Below are 20,495 nucleotides of genomic sequence, written 5' to 3' on the forward strand. Positions count from 1 at the left end.
TTCTATATTTCATAAAAATCATTTTATTGTGATAAATACTCGAAAGAAAAACAAACACTGCGCTTATTTTTCCATCTTCTTGTACACAAGTGATATATACATTTTGTGAATAACGATGTACAATTATGGCCCTCTGTGGAAGGATACATTTCGAATTGTCTCCATGGAAAGACTTATTCTTAATTTAAAATCTAAATTATGCAATGTCACGGGATCAAGTTTAATCCTGTCAGAACATTCTAAATATGTAGGTATGATAATAAATAGTAACATCATGTGTATAAGACACCGGGGGTCAGTTCAATGAAAATGGATGTTGTCATACATTTTTGTATTTGGTGGATGGACTAATGAATATACCAAACAGTCATGTGATTTTTCAGAAAACACGAGATTAGAAAAATTATTCAAAAAACCCCACAGAATACATGTATTTACTATAAACTCTGTTTTATCTATAGACATGACTGTTATATATCTTCATGACAACATCCATTTTCATTGAGTTGGCCTCCTTGTAGTATAAGACGGTAGTTGTCGCTGACGATGTTGTGTTATTTGCGAAATAAATAACTGGTAAATAATATGTTTTATTGACGAAAAGATACGCATCAACAACAATCCTCAATATTTATATATTTTATCATTTAAGTTTAAAAGAATGTACACGGCTTTGTACACAGCTTTAAATTCTAAACAAAATCACATAGTTGGGCGCCAGCAGGGCATGTTCAAATTCAGTCTTTTAGTAAAATGCATCTTATTACACCTTCATGATTATTTCAGCAGTTCTAAATTTGTTAATATTGATAATTTAATTCATCATTTATCAAAATCACCATTCATTAAACATTCATAAATTCATCATAAATTACATTCATTATTGATTTCAGACACGTTTCCAAGTTGTAAACGATAAACAATAAATGTTCTCTGTTTTAGACAAAACCACGAAATGTTTGATAGACTCGTTTTTCGGTATTCTGTTTTTTCGTCACTCCTTTTTCGAACAGTTTGTTCTCTCATGTTTCGACAAAAAGTGGGACGTTGCCAGGAATGAATATAAACAATTATTACAATTAAGCATTCATCCCTTGTACCTTGAATTGTAGAATGGTGTAGTCAATCGGCTATCCGGCTTTTATCTTGGTTAAAAGTACATGTACTACTAATAAATATAAGTAGTGATCTGACGCAAATGCGAAACAACTGTTGACGCACCTACACATGTAGTTTAAAAAAACATATTTTATTGCATTAATTAACAAACGGATGGGGTATTTAGTTGTATAAGTTATTACAACTTATATACACACCCTTTCCACAATATGGTACAAAATATACAAGTATACGCAATTTGTCCAGAGAGAGAAAGAGTGGGGAGAAAGAGAGAGAGAGAGGTGGGGAGGGGTAGAGGGTTGTAACTTATGCTATCAATACTAGTATATAAGTATTACACAATTAAGTAAATTAACAATACATGACTGAGAATGAAGCTATGAAATATAAAAGATAAAATATAAAACACATACATGTATATGTGAATAGGGTTCTCGGGGAGATAAAACCACCCTATACAATTAAGCAAACGACCCCACCTGTTATGTGAATCAAACCTTTGTGCTACCCGAACATTTAAACATGTCTTCGATGCCGGTCTATTGTTGTAAACTTGATTGTAAAGACGGTGTATCTCGATATATGATCAGATCCACGTGATAATTACAAACGCTTATAAATCAAACAATTCACCAACGGTCACGCATGCACAAAGATATACATGTTGACGTAGACTAAAGTATGAACTGGGTTCTCGGAAAACCCCATGCGGTCTGGCAAAGATCGCATATCTTTTATGTCTGTTCAGTGTACCAACTATTTGTACTTCACGAACAAGTCATACCAATGTGGATTACCTAATTTAATAAAGTCTGTTCATAAGTCTACAGATTGGTTTTACAGTTTCAGATAAACGTTATAAATGCATTTACAAATAAAAAAAAACCCACACACACAAATACTTATATAGATATATAAGCCTGAGAGTATATTGGAATTAGGTGACATTTTTAATCGTTTCATAATGATAAACATTCACTTGATGCTTCTACTTCTCTACAGTTGGTAATATTCGCGGGGGTTTTAATTTCGCTAAATTCGAAATTTGGTACCTCGCAAAACAATGGTTTCATGTATTAGTATGTGATAAGAATGATGCTTTAAAAGGCTAAACAGATAAACAAAACGCGATAAAAAAAACCGCGAATAACAGTAACCCAACAGTAAATAAACTAATCAAGGCAAAGTGAAGTCCATGGGGGTTTAACAGAAACTGACACCAAAACGTGACCATTATGATGTTACTTATCGTACATGGTAATGCAAAATGATCACCGTCAAAATGGCTGTTCAATCTTGTGGATTAAATCGTCGTTGATAAACTGTTTTCCCAGTCTAACTTAAACAATATTAATGCAGAGACCCCCAAAAAAAGTTGATAAATTAAACATAAACATATCTTCCTAATGAGTATAGAATCTATGGTCTAACCCATAATGCGCAAGCGCGTATTATGAAGATTGTCTACAAAGCTCTGGCATCTATGTAGACCATAGATTCAATGAGTAATGACACATCTACACGACTATATCGTCATTTTGAGACATGGTAGGAACCTACATTTATTATTGAAGGATCACAGCAAAATGGAAATGCATTTCGACTGAAGAAAAGAACTGAACTACAGCCCCAATATGTAACTTTGAAACAGAAGAGGAGAAAATGAATCGTCCAGGCCGGGATTAGAACCCGGGACCTTCCGAACACTAGCCGAGTGCTCTACCGACTTAGCTACCTGGAGCAGTGGTCACCGATGATCGATCGAGTCCAATCCCGCTACGCGCCTCCCTCATTTCACATTGTAACAGGGCGAGAGTAGTGTGCCGACAGCCGAACTCGAACTCGCGACCCCGGACTTACTGGTCCACCGCACTACTGACTGAGCTATAGGGAAATTCCCTCTAGCACGAAGTGTTAAGGCAACCGTATAACTATGTACAATTAAAACCTGCAACAACTTTACCAAACGCAGTTGGTGTTGTTCAGGCCATGAACTGCCATATTCGTTTGTGTTGACGCCATTACCAGGGATCATGCAAAATGACAGATGAAATAACTTGACGGTAATAAATTGTTATAAATTATTCATTATAGATGCAAAATATCTCGAGATCAAATCTAGATATAAATTTCAAACCGTATTCTGTTGGTAATTATAGGTTTATAAATACAAAATTAAATTTGATATTGGCTATTTGGCATTCGTACTCCCATGATTGCCTATTGTATACAGTTCGATGCTTAAATGATTCAATGATTCAATATTGTCCAAACGGTTGGGCATATCACCGTGGACCTAATGGGCGGGTCCAAAAGGTTCAATTTAGCCACATTCATAAAAACAAATTTACTGTGAAACGAAGCATCCCCAATGGCTACGCTGACTCACAATGACGGGGTCAAAAATCAAAATTGTGGATATGGTTGGTTGGTCTTTTTGTCTTGCATGTACATAAACTTAAACCAAGTGGAAATATCATCAGGAATTTTGACTTTTTTTTGAGATACCTTTCATTTGACTATACCATTCGGATTTGATGAGTAACGTCTTGTAATGACGGCGTGAGTACCGTTTGTGGGGTGTAGTGCTTGATCACAGTGAGTAGCGTTTTTAGGGTGTAATGCTTGATCACAATGAGTCTAGTCTCATTGGCTAATGCTATTATACAGGTGTATTTACCTGTGCGTTGTGTGACCGGGGGTCTCTCTGCCCGAGACCTTCGACAGAGCTACACGTGGATACAGAAACGAGGTATTATAGACTTAGCCTAGCATGTTTATTAACTAATGCAAGCTGAATTTTCTATGTTCGCAACCTGTATTGTGTATTTAGCTCACTCTAGGAATCATAATTAAAAAGATCATACACGCTACCTTTGTTGAGTTTACTTTCCACCGAGCCGACATTACAGTCTTATCCTAAACATAGTTGCCGTATACTCTTTCTAACTTCCACTGACATTTACTATGGTAACCGTTGTTTTCCAAACACAAACAGGCATCATCATCAGCTTCTTTCATTTTGATGAAGAATGTAGGATGAACTGTAGGAGAAAACATTACTTTTCCATTGGACAGCTGAGTGATAATGAAACTTGTGCATTCATTTGTCGAACTACCGTCGATAGCTTTTAACTCTGCATTTTCCTCCCCAGAAACTTTCCACTGATAGTCGGGGTATCCTTCGGGGTGAATTCTAAATTGACGGTTTTGTGCAAGATTTGTGAATACAAATGTTGTTGTCTCAAATCTCATAACACGAACGTATTTTTTGAGCGTGAACGGATGGAATGTTTCAGGGTCATAACGAAACATATAAAAAGCACATTGAGAAGCCGAGCGAATTCTAAATCTTTTCCCTGTAAAATCGTTCGATTCTGAAACCGATTCGATCTTTTCGCTAAGTAATGGCCATTCAATATTGTTGAAGGAAGCTGCGACGCATGCATCTCTTGGATCCGGTCGATACAGAACTTTCAATAGATCATCTCTGGTTCCTTTAAATCGTTCTCGTCTTTCGAGATAGCTGTCAGTAATGTTTTGAGGAACTCCATTATTGATGAATATGGTTACAAGGTAAGAGATGACTAACTCTCTCAAACAGGAGAGTATACAATACCGATCAATATGTCTGACGATTCTGTTGCACCTATTCAAGGTTTCTTCCTCTTTCTCTCCTTCTTTTCCAAACCGCAAGAGTTCTCTTATTTTGTCCTCCAGCTTTCCGATGAATTCGGTACCCAAATTCTTCGGTACATGGTTTTGTATTATGCCGATTTCATGTTTGTTGAATTCACCATTTGGAATAGCCATTAAAAAACCCATGGAACTTGCTAACGCACCTTGTGCAGCATGTGCTTCTTTCTCAAGGCCAATGCGACTTTGCTCTTCGATCATTTCAGTTATGTTCAATTTAAACACTTTCACCCCAAAAAACTCACACAAAGTTAGAAATGGCTGGATTGCATATATAGCGATAGCCAACACACCATCGACCGGTATCAGTGTCCGTATTAATGCGAGTACTACTGAGATTATTATTATAATGAGTTTTGTAGGATCGGTTTTATATTCGATTATCTTCCGTTTCAGTTTCTCTATCAGACTTTTAAACATGCGTTTTATTTTATTCCGCGTGGACGGCAAGTCATTTGCTATTTTCTCCAATTTTTCCATGCATTCAGTCAATCCGTTTGTTTGCAGAAATTTCTGTAGTGTCTCCCCGTCTTTTGAAGTCGCCATCTGAAACACAATAACCGTTTCATAAATATTTCTATAACCTACATATTTCCACATGAAAGTTCATTTCCCAGAGATTCACAATATTACATTGAAGGTATATATGGGACAAGGAAGTAATTCCAACCGTGTTGACAAAGAAAATTGTCAAATTTTCGAGGCGATCTGCCCCTTTATCAAGACATACAAAACGAACAAGGTTATATTATAGGATACGAACAGTAATGCGGGACAAAGTAGACAAATATTTAACTAAGCAGCACAATGGAGCGCAATTTACCCTTCGATAAGTGGCAGCCGAAGGCCGGATCTACCAAAATATATCCATTATGTTCGGCAAAATGCTAAAATATGAGCGATGATAGGAAAGCGTGCCACGTGTGACGTCAAATTTGTGCCGAACTTTATATATATATATATATATAATGCTCATTGGTATATGATGTAAATTTATTCGCCTATCTCCTCGGTGTGTTGGCAAAGAAGCAAAGTCCTAAATTAAGTCGCCTTTTGCCGGGCAGCATATGTAAAGGATATACAAATATAAAATCTAATGGAGAATTGTATTAGAAAAACCCAAGACAACATCCCATATATACACAAAATTAAATTCACTGAATTGTCCCTTTACCGCTCTTCATTCGATTTTATATTTGTACGCACTCAAAAGTGTTGATTCATCATTTCATCTTATTAAACGTTACCATGACATATTAACTTTATATACCTTACCACTATGATGATTGTTCAGGTCGGAGTTGAAATCTTTGAAAGTGATTGTTTAAAACTTCCTTATCCTCTGCTTCATATGGCATACCTGGTATTCGGTTTGTTAAGTCATATTACTTAGTACAGGTAGTACTGTATAGGTTTCACGGTTGTCGATTGTGCTTCGTATCCATCTACACCGAAAGTGTCGGGGGATCATTCCATCTTTCAATTATTAATCCATAATATAATTCCTATCAGTCAATTTATATGATCTTTGAAATAATAATTAATTGCTGTCCCAACATGCTGTATAATATCATGTTTGTCTGTTGAAACTGCCATGAACATGGATATAAAAACCCATACGGTACGGTTCTAGCCAGATCAAACCGGTTACATGTTATTAATGTGTGGTATTCCAAGGCAAAGTCATTGAAGGAAGAAGGCACTTAATAACATTCGGTAAGTAATTCATTCAAACGTTATATCCAAATTGGTCAATTTGGTTTATTTTGTATTTAGATAATATTAAAAACACTACCGTGTTCATTTAATCACATAACATGTTTAGGGATAGGGAGAAGCATTCTCCATGACATATATTTAAGCAGTTATATGCGTAGTAATTTTCATACTCATGAATCAAGAAGAGTTTTTCAAATTTCATTCACCATCACATATATCCAACATTTTGAGAATTACATTACTTCAATGCATTGATTTAGCTTTTACAAATACAGATCAGAGCTGAAATTATATTACAATTTACATATACGGCACATAGAACTTTAGGGTATTTTTTTCAGCAAAAAAAAATCAATATTTATTCACTGATGTTTCTTTCGTGGAAAGGTTACTATCAACACTATTGTCACATTACACTTGTATATAGAAATTAATTTATATTTTCTCAAATCTATGAGAGAAAAGTTGTTCACAGGGAACATTTGATTTTCAAAAAATATAATAAACGTGCATTTCATTAACACATGAAGCTGGATGTGGCTTCAGACATATAGAACGAGTAACGATAATTAAGATTAAAATATCAATTTCACATTTAGCTACTAATGTATAACTTGTGACCATTGAGAAAGACGTTTTGAGATATTCTGTGAACACATACTGTAAGAACTATTAAACTAGTAGTTGTTTTTAATTTTCTTTAGATTAATATGATTATATTTCGCTATATTTACGGTCAAGTTAGTCGATGAATGTATTTTTCGGGCTTCTTGTTCTGTGCTCATGAGTATTTCTTTGTTTATATTTGTTACGGAAGTTGTGCATTACCATACACAAGCATTGTTAGCATATATCCATTATATTTAGGAAGATAGAAATATTTGTCCTTTTCGTATTGGTATTTATTCATATTTGTTTTACTATCAATTTGTATTTTATCCGCTGAGGTTGTGTAAAAACTTTTTTTCAACTTTAAAAAAAGCATTTGCCCCTAATGTAATTGTACTCCTGTAACACGTAGCTAGTAATGTATTCTGCAAAATTCTGTAAAAGTATATGATTAGACCACGGTAATAATTAAGGACGTAGAAGGCGATACAATGTTTTATCGTTTTAGAAGGGGCGTCATTGTTACAGTTCTTTGAGATTGTGTTTAAAAGGACATTCACTTGTTGTTTTAAAGTTACATTACTTAAATGACAATTGTTGTTAATAGGACGTGAAAACACTATCCATACAAACCCAATATGTGTGCAGGGTCATTTGCGAATAACCCTGGTACTCCAATTCATAATCGGCAAAACGACAAAGATAAGGCTGTTTGTTGAAGTATTTAATAATAAAATGTAATTTGGACACATTTATATATTTTGTTTGGATGAAAATATCTTGATGAAATCATAACATGAAACTTTTTTGTTTTGTTTTACAGTTTTGATTATCGGCGTTATGGCCAGTGGCGAACTGGAATGCATTGATCTTTCGATTGTTCTTCGCCGGATAAAGGAGTATTTGAGAAAAATAAAAAATGTCGACTTCGACGCGGAGGAACTGCTTGACTTGTTAATGAAAAAGGACAAACAAGATTTGCAAGATGTTGTCCTAAAAGCTGTTGGTTTAGCTCTAGAATTCGATATCTCGAAGGAAAACAAAGACGAAGATGTTTTTCTGCTTTCGGTCTTCAAATATGTTTCTGAAAATTACTTGGACGATCTTGATATCCCAAACGAGCAGTCATCTCTTAGCTCGGTCCGGAGCGATGCGTTTGGCTTTCTAAAGAAGCTCGAAGACTCCTTGAAGTGTCTGTCCTTTCTCCGTGGAAGCGACCCTGACATCATAACCGCGTGCTCCGAATTACCCTGGTCAACAGGATCAGAGCTTTTTGGTGCTTTAGAGGTAGAGATTTTGCAGCTACTTGAACCTACAGAAACGGAAAACGAAGCAGAGAAAGACCAGCGATATGCAGCGATTATAGATCACATTGATCTCTACTGTTATCTGTCCATATTGAGAGAATTCGCTTTTCTCTATATGGTTATTCTCTGTGTAATCAATGGCAACTCTGAAAATATTGGCAAGGGATATTTTAAAGTGACAAAATTGCATGGATCGGAAATGGTATCAAAGCTCAAACTTCGTTGTGAAACGGAAACTAAAAGAAAACAACTAAATACGCAATTCCAGACAAAACAATCCACCTACAATCCACCAAACTTTCGAGTATTAGTGTTATTTGACACGCCCTATTAAGGGAATTGAAGTTTATCAATCAGACTATTAACTCTCACAGTTTTCAAATGACATATCAGTAAGTTTAGATGGATCTGGTTTGAAAGACAATATTGACGTAACTAAATTTATTTGGATCGGTAAGAAAAAAAGCGATGCTCATCTATACCATCATAGATGGAAACTTGTATAGGCTAAAACAAAATTTAATTTACTTGGTAAAATCATATTTTGGCATTGATCATGAATCTTTGGTTTTAATTTCCTTTCTTTTATTGATTTCAAACACAGATTTTGTATAGAATCAGAAAATTGTTTTGCTTTACCAAAATATATGTACATGTAGTTGCATCAAGAAACGAGTAGTAATCTGAATTTAACCCTTAGTGTGTTGGATAAACTAGATAGACCATTCATATCTGGTTAAATTTATATTTTAATTTAAAGTGTTAAAAGGTGAAAAAACATGTACTAGTAGTACATATATTGGATTCAATATCGACTACAGCATCGCATACTCCCTTTGAATAACTACCCAAAATTGTAAATATCAGAAAATAATACATGTACCTGTAATAATTATCTATAATACAGAAACTGAAACCATAGAACATATTTTTGGTATTTCCAAAATATACTTTCGAATATAGTAAGATATGAAAAGAAAAAAACATGTATGATAATATGGTGGAATTTAGATTAGAAACAATACTATTTGGTTAGACTGATATTTTTTCCAATACCGCTAAATTGTATTATTCTTTATATGAAGTTATGCATAATCAAGGAAAACTAAACCATAAATATGGATTGAGTGGGTTTTTGTACACAAAATATGATGTTGAAATTAAATTGTCAATTAAAAATGAATGTATTGAGAAATTTAATCAAATATAGGTGAACTGGAAAGATAATTTTGAGTTGTTATTGAAATATGGCAATCAGCTGTATTTGAAGTATTTCATATGTAATATTTGAGTCCTTTTTGCTTTTGCTGGTGTGTTTGTCTATAGTTTTGTTAAGTGTGTTCTAGTTTTTGTTTGTTTTAACAATTAATTCATTCTGTTTATTATTACAAACACAAAAATACAATAAATCCCGAAACATTAAGCTGACAAAAAAGTAAATAATCCTTAAAAATCTGTTTTTGACATTTCAAAAAGGGATGTCGCTTTAATTGTATTTACATTATTAATGCTATATAGGGATGGTCCTTTCAAAATTTTGACTTTCTTTCTTTCACTCTCCTAAACACCGTGCTCTTTCAATAACATTATAATACTAAATTTAAGTCGTAATAACATTCTTTTTTTTAAATGCTGAGCGAGAGTTATTCCTTCTGAGAACAATATTGCCCAGGAGATTGACCCCAGGGCGAACAAACCCTTCATGGCAATTCCATCAAAAACTTGGTATACTTGCACATCCCTTTCCAATTTGACTTCAATAGAGATATACATGTACATCTTGTATATACATAACTCAATGAAATTATTTTCAAAACAACTAGTTTTAAAAAGATTACGTATTGAAACCACCTAAAGCAATTGTTCTCCCATTATTTATATTAAATTTCTGGCCCAGTCTCATGAATATTCCTCAAGTTGAAGTTCTCGATAGAAAAACATTAAATAGGTAAAGGGAAAAAGTCTTAACAACAGGTGTAAAGCTTCTCTATGGAAAATCTTACGTTAAGGAATTTCCTTCTATTACAGAAGTTTCATGAAACCGGGCCCTAATGTTTTAATGTTATTTCGTATAGCTTAAAGATTAAGATATCCAGACGCTAAAACCTTTTAAATAACCTCAATGCTACACAAAAAGAGACTACTCTGACCAGTGAGTAATAACAACTTCGTTTTGTGTCAATCTTAGTTAATGGGATATATTAATAATATTTGTTATAGTGTCGATTGGACAAAAAGCGGTAAAGACTGGATTTTTTGGTGAATGTTCAAAATATCACGTGAGCTCACCAGACTTTGCCAGATCGTAGTGCCCCTACATTAAGAAAGCAAATGTAAGGATTTATATTTCCATTATTGTTTTAAAAAGTCTCTTTCTCTATGTTTGGTAAAGAGAAAAGGGTATAGCAATAACTGATGAACTGCATATTTAGTAGGGAATCCCTCATAAGTGTTTTGTAAACCACTTTCCATCTTAAGCCGTATCATACCTCATAAGTGTTTTGTAAACCACTTTCCATCTTAAGCCGTTTCATACCTCATAAGTGTTTTGTTAACCACTTTCCATCTTGAGCCGTATCATACCTCATAAGTGTTTTGTAAACCACTTTCCATCTTAAGCCGTATCATACCTCATAAGTGTTTTGTAAACCATTTTCCATCTTAAGCCGTTTCATACCTCATAAGTGTTTTGTAAACCACTTTCCATTTAAACAATAGTGAAAATATAAACAATTCGTTCCATATTTTATTTCAAGTCGTTATTTTTATTGCACATTTCAATAATTGCATGCATTACGGTATAAAACATAGTTTGATACATAAGAATGAGATAATACTGTAGTACAATGACTTCACGTGACTGTTGACCATATGAAACCCTTGTGACACGTACATTTTATATTTCCCGATTTTTGCGCCTGTAAGTTTAATGTGGCTTTATTCCCATCCAAGTTATCGCTGTTGTTTTATCCTGGTTTGTATTTTGTATTGTCATGTCAGTTTGCAAGTTATTTTAAAATTAAAACAAAACTTATTTTCAATTACAATCATTAGATAAGCTTTAACATTACAACTCCGTACGGACAGAATGAGGAGTTGATGACCAAAGAAAAATTCAATTCAATTTAAAATGTTATCAAGACGTAATCACACTCCAAGAGTTAAAATTACAAGATGACATTACAATACTATTATTACGTTACGTAACTTTTTCGATACCCCAGTACAATTGGAGATATAGAAGAATATCAGCCACCATAATCACATGGTCATCAAGTTATTGTATACCACCTCAACTTGTTAAAACAGACTATCCATTTGTGAATGGCGATGTAATAAGGATAGTTTCATATTCCTTGTCAACTACTAGTATATGACAACATAAAACATGTTATGTCAAATCTTTACAATATATACATGAAAAATAAATAACATTATGGAAGACAAAGGATCATTTGGATATATAGCTATTGTCTATATTGAGTATTATAAGAATCACGTTTTGACATCAGTACAGATATACAGGTATATACATAACTCAAAGGAAATATTTACAACAAAAACAACTAGTTTTAAAAAGATTACGTATTGAAACCACCTTAAACATTCTTTCTCCGTTATTTATATATAAAATATAAACTTTCTGGCCCCATTCTCATGAACACGAGGAAACTCTTCAACTTTAACTTCTCACTGGGAAATCATTGTATAGGTTAAAGGGGAAATCTTACGTTGAAGAACTTTTCTCAGCTTATATAATGCTTTTCTATCGAAAATTTTATGTTAATGAATTTCCTTCTATTAGGGAATGTTCACGAAATCTGATCCTAATGTTTTGATGTTTATCAAGACGCTTAAACGTTGAAATAAAAACATTGCTACCCCAAGAGAGACTACTCTGACTAGAAAGTAATGAAAAGTCCGCTTTGTGTCAAACTTCGTTAAATTGGATATATCAATAATATTTTTATATGTGTTATATGATCGGAATTCCTTGTCAGGTCAACATATCACGTGCCCTCAGGGTCGTATGTGCCCCTATATATTATAAAACAACTGTAAGGATTGATATCTGTAAGATAATGACCTTTGTGTCAAACACATTGTTATAAAATACACAATATTGACGCATATAAAATAAAACAAATGATTGCACTCTTTTGATAACAAATGTGATATAAGTTCAGGGATAAAACTTTTTCAACTAGTAATTTATGAGAAACCTCCGATATTACTTTTCTATTGCCGATGTCGGATCGACAAAAATGGCCGTAAGTAAACCTTCTTAACATATATTATCTAATTATAGAAGACAAAGGATATATAGCTAGTGTATGTGTTACATATATTGAGTTATATTAATCATATTATCTATTTGTCCTGTTTTGTAGCATTCAACACTTACGATCATTTCGGATTCTGTAAAAATGGATTTATTCGCTCTTAGAAAATTTCCCCTGATTTCGGCTTTCTTGAAATATGTCCATGCCCAAACATAATCAATTTCATTATTCAACGATTTAAAAGCTGATTAGGCAAAATAATTCACAGGCAAATAAATCCACATTGCCAGTGTTTGGCTAAAGGACGCTTTAAATTACCTTTCAAATATTTCAAATATTTTTACGACATTGAAACGAAAATATATTAATAATGCTGAAATATATATCAACTACTGCTAATATTGATTAATAATTAAATTATATAAAGATATCATTAAATGAACCATCAAATAAAACTTTTAAGATATCAAACAAATCTATTGCACTCTATCCATTTAACCATAAATCAGAGACAAACATTTACGTAACAATACCGTATAGTTGTGAATATTCGCGGGGGGTTTAATTTCGATTAATTCGAAGATTCTACTAAATTCGCGAAAAGTTTGAATACATCGCCATTTTTCTTCAAAAAAAAATCATAGAATTTAACATCGTGTCACGTAAATGAATTTCCAAAGACTACTGGGTAATTGGCGAAAATAACCACCACAAATTAGTTCGAAAAAGTAAATCGTGAAAGTTTACATCTGCGAAAATTAACAACTATATCACTATCATATATTTTCAAACTATAGTTTTCACTCAAATATAATAAAATAATGCAATAAATTAATGAATAACCCAATGATAGAAATGTTCACTAAAAGGAAACGTACATAACTGAATGGTACAATGTATTCTTATTTTAGATCAGAAAAAAGTGGAACAAAAAATGAATATCCACTTATTATCTATCCTTTATGAACGCAATATCATCATACACATTTGGAATCGGGAATTCACAAACGTATCCTTGCCCTAGCCTTTTCAAAATCGATGTTGCGTAAAAAAAATACTATAAGTCTCACGTTTCAGGTTTTCATTAAAGACAAAAACTACAATAATCGAATGTTACTAACCAAAATGATACTTGCTAAAGTCGAAAGTTTACAATTTTTCGAATTTAACAATGATTTGAAAGTTCGCAAGGTAACAATGTTTGCAATATTGATAGTGGTCGAATGTTAACAATATCATTCATAGTCGCAAACATAATTAATTTTAGGCAAAAGAGTACTTTTTTCTGAATGTTGCCGACTTCCTTCTGTTCTTTTTGTGAAAATCAGAACATTACCATGAGCTTCCAATCCATAGCGCTATTAGAATTGATTGTAATTTTGTGAGTCTTTATGATAATATAACAGAAGAAATGATAGATATCAATGGTTCACAACAGATTTTAAACGTTATATATAAGGCACATAACAATATTATACAAATTTACAAAAGTATTACTAATACAGCTACATTTGAATGATACATACATAGATCAAGGTCCGCTCTCATTCAGAAGAATTTCCCGATTGAAGAAAAAAAGAAACCATTCCACTGAGATGGTTGCAAGACAAAAATGATTATTTAGCTCAAATATAATCAACCATGGCAAAACTGACATTAGAACTTTAGAAAGTTTGGATTTTATTGGTGAATAACTGTATTAGTAAAGTGATGCATTGCTTTGATATGTAAATCACGTTTCTGTAATGACGTCATCGCCGTGGTAAGAGCTTTTACATGACCTTGATACACATATACATGTGTTTACCAGTCATTAGTACAATATTTCACATCATACTCTCTTACATACTGGTCCCGACATAATAGAATTATGTAATACTGCTTAAATGATTGTTTTCGCCACAGCGATTTCAACCTTACTAAGGTTATCTTCCAGGCAATCAAGAACATTATAAATTCTACATTATGTTCAATATTCAATAATACGAAACATAAATACTATAAATAAACACATTGGTCTTTGTAGATAGTGTACATAATACAGAGTTATGTGCCCTTGCGGGAAGTAGATTGTGTCCTTGAATGAGCTCCAGGGTCCGTAATGAACCTTGTGGGAGATTGGCGTGATGTGTTTATAATGAGTCTAACGTCACAGAAAACGATGAAGTTACCACACACAACTAATGAAGTGACAGTCACAATGGCTACCAGCAAGAGCAGATAACTCCGTAATATACAAACATGAAATAATGCTATTGACGAAATTGCGAAAAATGAAGCTATGATGTCCATGTAGATACACTTGCACCATGACTGAACCATAAAACACATTGACAACCCATACATAATCATTATGCATTATAAATGATTTGTCTGAATTTGGCACTATTTTTAGAATTCGTGACGTCATGTCACCGGCACCATGTGAATGTTCTTCCATTCTTTAGCACTAAGATATTATCGTCTTTGCCTGTCTTCCAGCTCATTTCTACAGCATGATGATATTTTATGTAGCATCATCTCAATGAAAGAATCCGGTACTAATCGAAATTAAACCGGAAGTTTGTGTTGGACCAACGTTTCTCCTTGTCTTTGGCCAGCATTTAATCGAAAGTACATCACAACAGAAACAACGCTCTTAACCGGAAGTCCAATCGAACTGGGGACGAGGCTCGTCAATGCTCTTTGGAACACAACTGTGTTTTGTCTTCATCACAAGGCTAGGGTCAAAAGTAATCATATTCTAACCTGAAAGGAGAAGGTTGAGACGAATATTTAGATCATTGGAGATTTGAGGGTATGATAAACAAGCAACTAATACGATAATTGATAAAAGCACATTAATATTACCTTTTCTTATTCCATTAATTTGTTTGCATATTTGAACCTTCCTCTGTCTTAATGATATTTACATCAAGACTTCTTGACTTCAAATGATCCATTTACATTATAATAAGTTTATATAGAACTGGCAGGTGAATTAGAAATTTATAAACATATGTAGCTAACTTGTTTCAATAAAACATAACAGAAATATGAATACACAACACTTCAAAATGCACAACAAACATGCGGTAATTAAGCATGGTCATCCAATGATTTCCTTTCGTGGAAATCCACTCGACTTACTCGTGTGTTTCGCCTACCGAAGTAGGATGCACAATGAAACAAGAGCAAAGAAGTTAAGATTATGACATTCTGGACTAACAGTGTATGAAAGTTTCAAATCAGTGTACGTTCGTATGTATGGCCAAGATTTGTGGTGGCGAAATTGGTATTAAAGGGAAAATCGTATTCTTGAGCATTTGCAAATCATTCCAGCAAAGTCAGAAATAAACGGAATATTACTTTTAATCCATCGCAAAAAATAATGTATTGAAAGGCTGGTTTTTTAAAAGTCCAAAACCTTAGATTCTGGTCTGTCCTCTTTAGGTTTCCTTCAGCTATTTTGTTGCAAGCCAACTTGAAGCAAGTGAACGTTAAACTGAATCTTGGAAACACAGGCACAACATTCACATGCAAGAAGCGGAATAATTCATTCGTCTGTCTCAAATAAAAGCATGAATCAAATGAAGCGTGGGATCACACAGAAGATGTGCGGAAAGAGAAGAGCACACAAAAAGGAGGATGAGAGGAAATACAAAAGGGAAAAATGCAATCACAACATGCTGTCATACTCAAATACCTAACAAGAGGAGCCGGACGGTCAGTGACAGAATTATGTGCCTTGGGTGCAGGCCGAGACCGCTCTCGGCGGCGCTGCTGTCTGTTTCTATGGCCCGGATAATCGGGTGGTGGTGTGTAAGGCGGGGGTCCCTCCTCGTCCAACAGACTAGGTGGAATGTCGCACCAAACACGGGGGCCATTGTTATCCGTGTTGAAGGAGTATAGCCCTGCTTCTGCGTCATATACAAATTCTCTACTCATGCGTTGCGTATGCGCAAGAACTGGCGCCTCGTTTCCAAATAATTCAGGATATAACGATTGGATGTCATCTGAGTAATGAGCATGGGTGTGTTCCAGTGGAGTTGTTATTTCATTCGCGAAGTTACGAGAAACGTGGTTTCTTGCGTCCCTCACATAATGTGTACGAGATCTCGTCATGTCACGTGCTCGCCTACCCTGTATGCGAGGTTCTGCTTCAGTCACCATAGCAACGTCAGGTCGACTGACGCCTGGACTTCGCCAGGGATCTCTGACATCCCAAGTTCTTTGTGAACTTCTTCCAGATTCGTCTCCGTTCGTATGTACAACATTAATTACAGACTTGTGACGTATATTACCAGAGGAATTGACATTGTTTTCACCTCCACCTGAACTAGCTATATTATTTGAGACAGACGATGATACTACAGGCCTAGATACGGCCGGTGTGCATGTGGTTACAACAGTAGACGATACATTGGTATTTTCATTACTAACCGAATATAAATATCTTGAGCTTTCACCGGAAGTAGGGGCGGCTGTCGTGTATGTGGCGCCACCTGGAGGGTAAGATGGCGTCGTTATGGCTACACTATAAGGTGGTGGTTCTAACGTCCGCGATAAAGCCTCGTTTGATGCTGCCGTGGTGTTTTCTCTATTTGTGGATGTTTGTTCGCATTCGTTCGCACATTCTGTCTGGTTTCCTCTTATCACTGGTATCCACGTCCAAATCTCGTCATAGTTTGTAAAGGCGGGATTCACGCCCCCTCCACGTGACTCACTGGGGTCAAGGCCGACACGAAAAACATTGGGACTACAATCAGAATTAAAACAATAAGAATTTATACAATCAATAATTATTATTTCATTCTCCGTTGAAAATAACAAGAAATATGACTCAGTTGCGTATTGATTCGAGCTTTTAATGATAAGTGAGAACTCTTTGAATTTTAGAAAGCAAACAGATGCTAGTCCTGTTTATCTCAATTTCAAATTATTTGGTTTGTATGGTAAATTTTGACAATTGACACATGAAGTTCCCTGTTATTCCATACACATATATTCTATCAACTGTGCAACTATTGACAACATTACAAGAAAGATAACTCTTTGACAAATTCCACTTACTGTTTCAAGTCAAGGGAATCAACTCTTACACAGGGACATAACTCCTACACAGGGAGATAACTCTTACCTTTCTCGCCGCCCGTGGACGAGTGATTTCCTGTTGGTTTTGAGGATACAGACGAGGAGTACCATTAGTACTAGGAGAAGGACGCCGCCCGAGGCCCACAGAATGATGATAACGGTCTCGATCTTCATCTCCTTCTTATTCACCAGGATGTCCGTCGAATTGAACGGCGACATCGTTGAAACAGGAATATCTGTAAATATATTATTTCAAATTCATTTCAACTGAACTCATAATATTATACGTTAAGTAAGATACTCTCCGATACATGTGTTTTCAACTGACAATCATATAATGCCAAAGTTCGGTTGGTTAATTGGCCGTACACCCTATTAACAATAAGGAATGCCTCTCCAGTAAGCAGTATACTGCGTGTGTCGATATCCATTGTTTTGGAGGCTGCGGTATAATTATGTTGTGTCTATTTGCCATAACGGAAACTCTTGTCCATTTTATAGTACTATATATATTAATGAAGCATTTCACCTAGAAACACCGGACAGCACATTCCGCTCAGTCACATTATATTGACAACGGATAAACCAGTCGTCCCACTCCCTGTATACCGATTGATATGCAGGAGCAGAAATAACCATGTTATAGGATAGAGATATGGAATATCTTGGATATTAAAGTCGATCAATCTTTTTCTCTCTCGCATAAAATCACTTTATTCACGCTTTATACAATGGAATAAAACATATATATCAACCGTGATGATTATAAAAAATCAATTGACCACTTGACAACGTTATCCGCGTATCTATCTGGAGGGAGGTGTGTGAACAGACGACGTGTTCCCCTTTAAACCTGGGACGTCCTATAGCTAAATGGCCATTTTTATTACATAAAACAGAAGCATTTTTTTCTCGTGTATTCAACAAACACGTGAAAATTAATCTTCATTGACATTTTAATGCTGTCGTCAGAAGACTGACCAAACGTGATTTTCCATTTAGCAGACACGATCCATCAACAGACCATTTTGTGAGGTACTGCGTATTTGATTCCCACTGTAAATATGCGTAAACATTTTTGTTGTGTTATTGTATCACGAGGACATAAAACAGCTTCGTTGAGAATACGGCACTCATATAATGTGATTTAATTAGAATATTTTACACTAGAAGAAGATACTTTTATCATTACAAATATGCCCGGATGAGCTGGTTTGATCAATTGTACGTCGCGTGTTGGGTTAATTTCACGTAAGGATGGAAAGAAAACAAAATAAATACATTTTACCTAATTTGGTACACACAATAGGTTTCAATACATAGACAGTTTAAACGTTCCTTCGTTAACTTACTCACCCTGGCGACGCATTTAGACTCTTCTAAATCAAAGACTTGATCGGTCCATTGTGATATTTCAGGGATGAATGAGTTAATGCATCAACTACGTATCAATCAAAGTACCTATTAGTTCCAGTTCATTATCAAAAGAACATACAGGAATTTTATCAAACAAAGAGTTACGTATCATATCATTGGTGAAATTCACCATATTTTTATAGGTTTCGAGGAAAATGTAAGAATTAATATATGCGAAATTAATACATTATGATTGGTACTGAATTCAATATGTCGATCTTCTCTTTTTTAATTTTATCCGGGTTAAGGTTAAATCCATCATCGTCATGTTCATCATGTTTACAATCGAGACATAGATGTCTAGGTGCTAAGACAAATCTGCACCCGAAGGAAACAATAAGTTTATCGGATGGTTGTCTATCCCCTGGGTCGGGACGAGTCCCGGGGGTAGAATTATAAGTGAATGTAGCCAATGATGTATAGGTCCATGTTATGTGCATTGTGATCAAAAGATTTTATGATTAATGTTATCGTTTCATCATTCTGTCGTTTACATGCTTCTATAACCGTAAATCATCGGAAATCGCTCGGGCGTTTCCGTCATATAATCATAACATATTGGAGACACTCTCGACATTTTAAGCTATCGTCTTAATATCCCTTCTGTATCGAAAACCTGCAACTTCGGGTCAATAACGGTTCATCTATTGCTACAAAATTTATGAGACCTATAATAACAGATTTCTCAACATCAGTTTTGATAAGAAATTATGTAGAAAAAAGGTATTTTGAAAGCACAATGCTGATACACTCGTCTGTTACGTATTCGATCTGAGTTCGAACGCAGGCTTTTGATTCTTATTATACTGTAGACACGTGGCGTAGTGTCACGGATACAATTCATCAGTGCGATAGTGAGATAATAGTGATTACTGATGTGTGAAGGAAAGGGTGGATATGGTAGTCAAACGTTCGGTTATTGAAAATCACTTTTTGGACGTACACTACCACGTGCATGCGCACATCCGAACCAGCAATTGTAATATAAGTTTTACAATATATATACTGTACATTTCGATGAAAATAATACTTCTAATAACAGAAATCATTTCGAGTCGCCGAAAGCTTCGGAACACCTTGCCGAACAAGAGCAGACGACACTCTCCCATGACAGATGTCCTCGATAATAGGGAGCTGGTCCTTGAATCCCAGGATGCGATCTACAGGGTTTAACATCTGTAGCGGAAAATATGTCCTCTTTAACTTAAAAGCCGTTTAATGATAGAGCGCATCAAATGAGGCGCCAGAGGGATATTTGATACGCAATATAAGT

General features: G+C 34.8%; 2 protein-coding genes across 5 annotated transcripts in view; both read right to left on the reverse strand.

The window, feature by feature from the left end:
* On the reverse strand, window positions 1–6,306 carry LOC138306753 (uncharacterized). Of its 3 annotated transcripts, none has more exons than XM_069247225.1 (2): window positions 6,176–6,306; window positions 1–5,361 (listed from the first exon to the last, which is right to left on the reverse strand). In XM_069247225.1, exon 2 carries the CDS (start codon window positions 5,359–5,361, stop codon window positions 4,039–4,041), a length of 1,323 nt encoding a protein of 440 aa, XP_069103326.1. In that variant the 5' UTR covers window positions 6,176–6,306; the 3' UTR covers window positions 1–4,038. The 3 variants fall into 3 exon arrangements, with proteins under 3 accessions (XP_069103326.1, XP_069103324.1, XP_069103325.1); XM_069247223.1 differs by having other exon boundaries at window positions 6,091–6,230; XM_069247224.1 differs by having other exon boundaries at window positions 6,086–6,225.
* A 4,876-nt stretch (window positions 6,307–11,182) lies between these two features.
* LOC138306754 (uncharacterized) overlaps window positions 11,183–20,495 on the reverse strand; it is a 30,718-nt gene continuing 21,405 nt past the window's right edge. For both annotated transcript variants that reach the window (XM_069247226.1, XM_069247227.1), the window contains exons 2-4: window positions 17,853–18,042; window positions 17,156–17,471; window positions 11,183–15,481 (exon numbers count right to left, since the gene is read on the reverse strand). In XM_069247226.1, coding sequence (XP_069103327.1) covers window positions 15,470–15,481; window positions 17,156–17,471; window positions 17,853–18,042 — 518 coding nt within the window. In that variant the 3' untranslated portion in view covers window positions 11,183–15,469. The remainder of the gene's footprint in view (window positions 15,482–17,155; window positions 17,472–17,852; window positions 18,043–20,495) is intronic.

Source organism: Argopecten irradians, chromosome 13 (genome assembly GCF_041381155.1).
Source record: "Argopecten irradians isolate NY chromosome 13, Ai_NY, whole genome shotgun sequence".
Taxonomy (NCBI): Eukaryota; Metazoa; Mollusca; class Bivalvia; order Pectinida; family Pectinidae; genus Argopecten; species Argopecten irradians.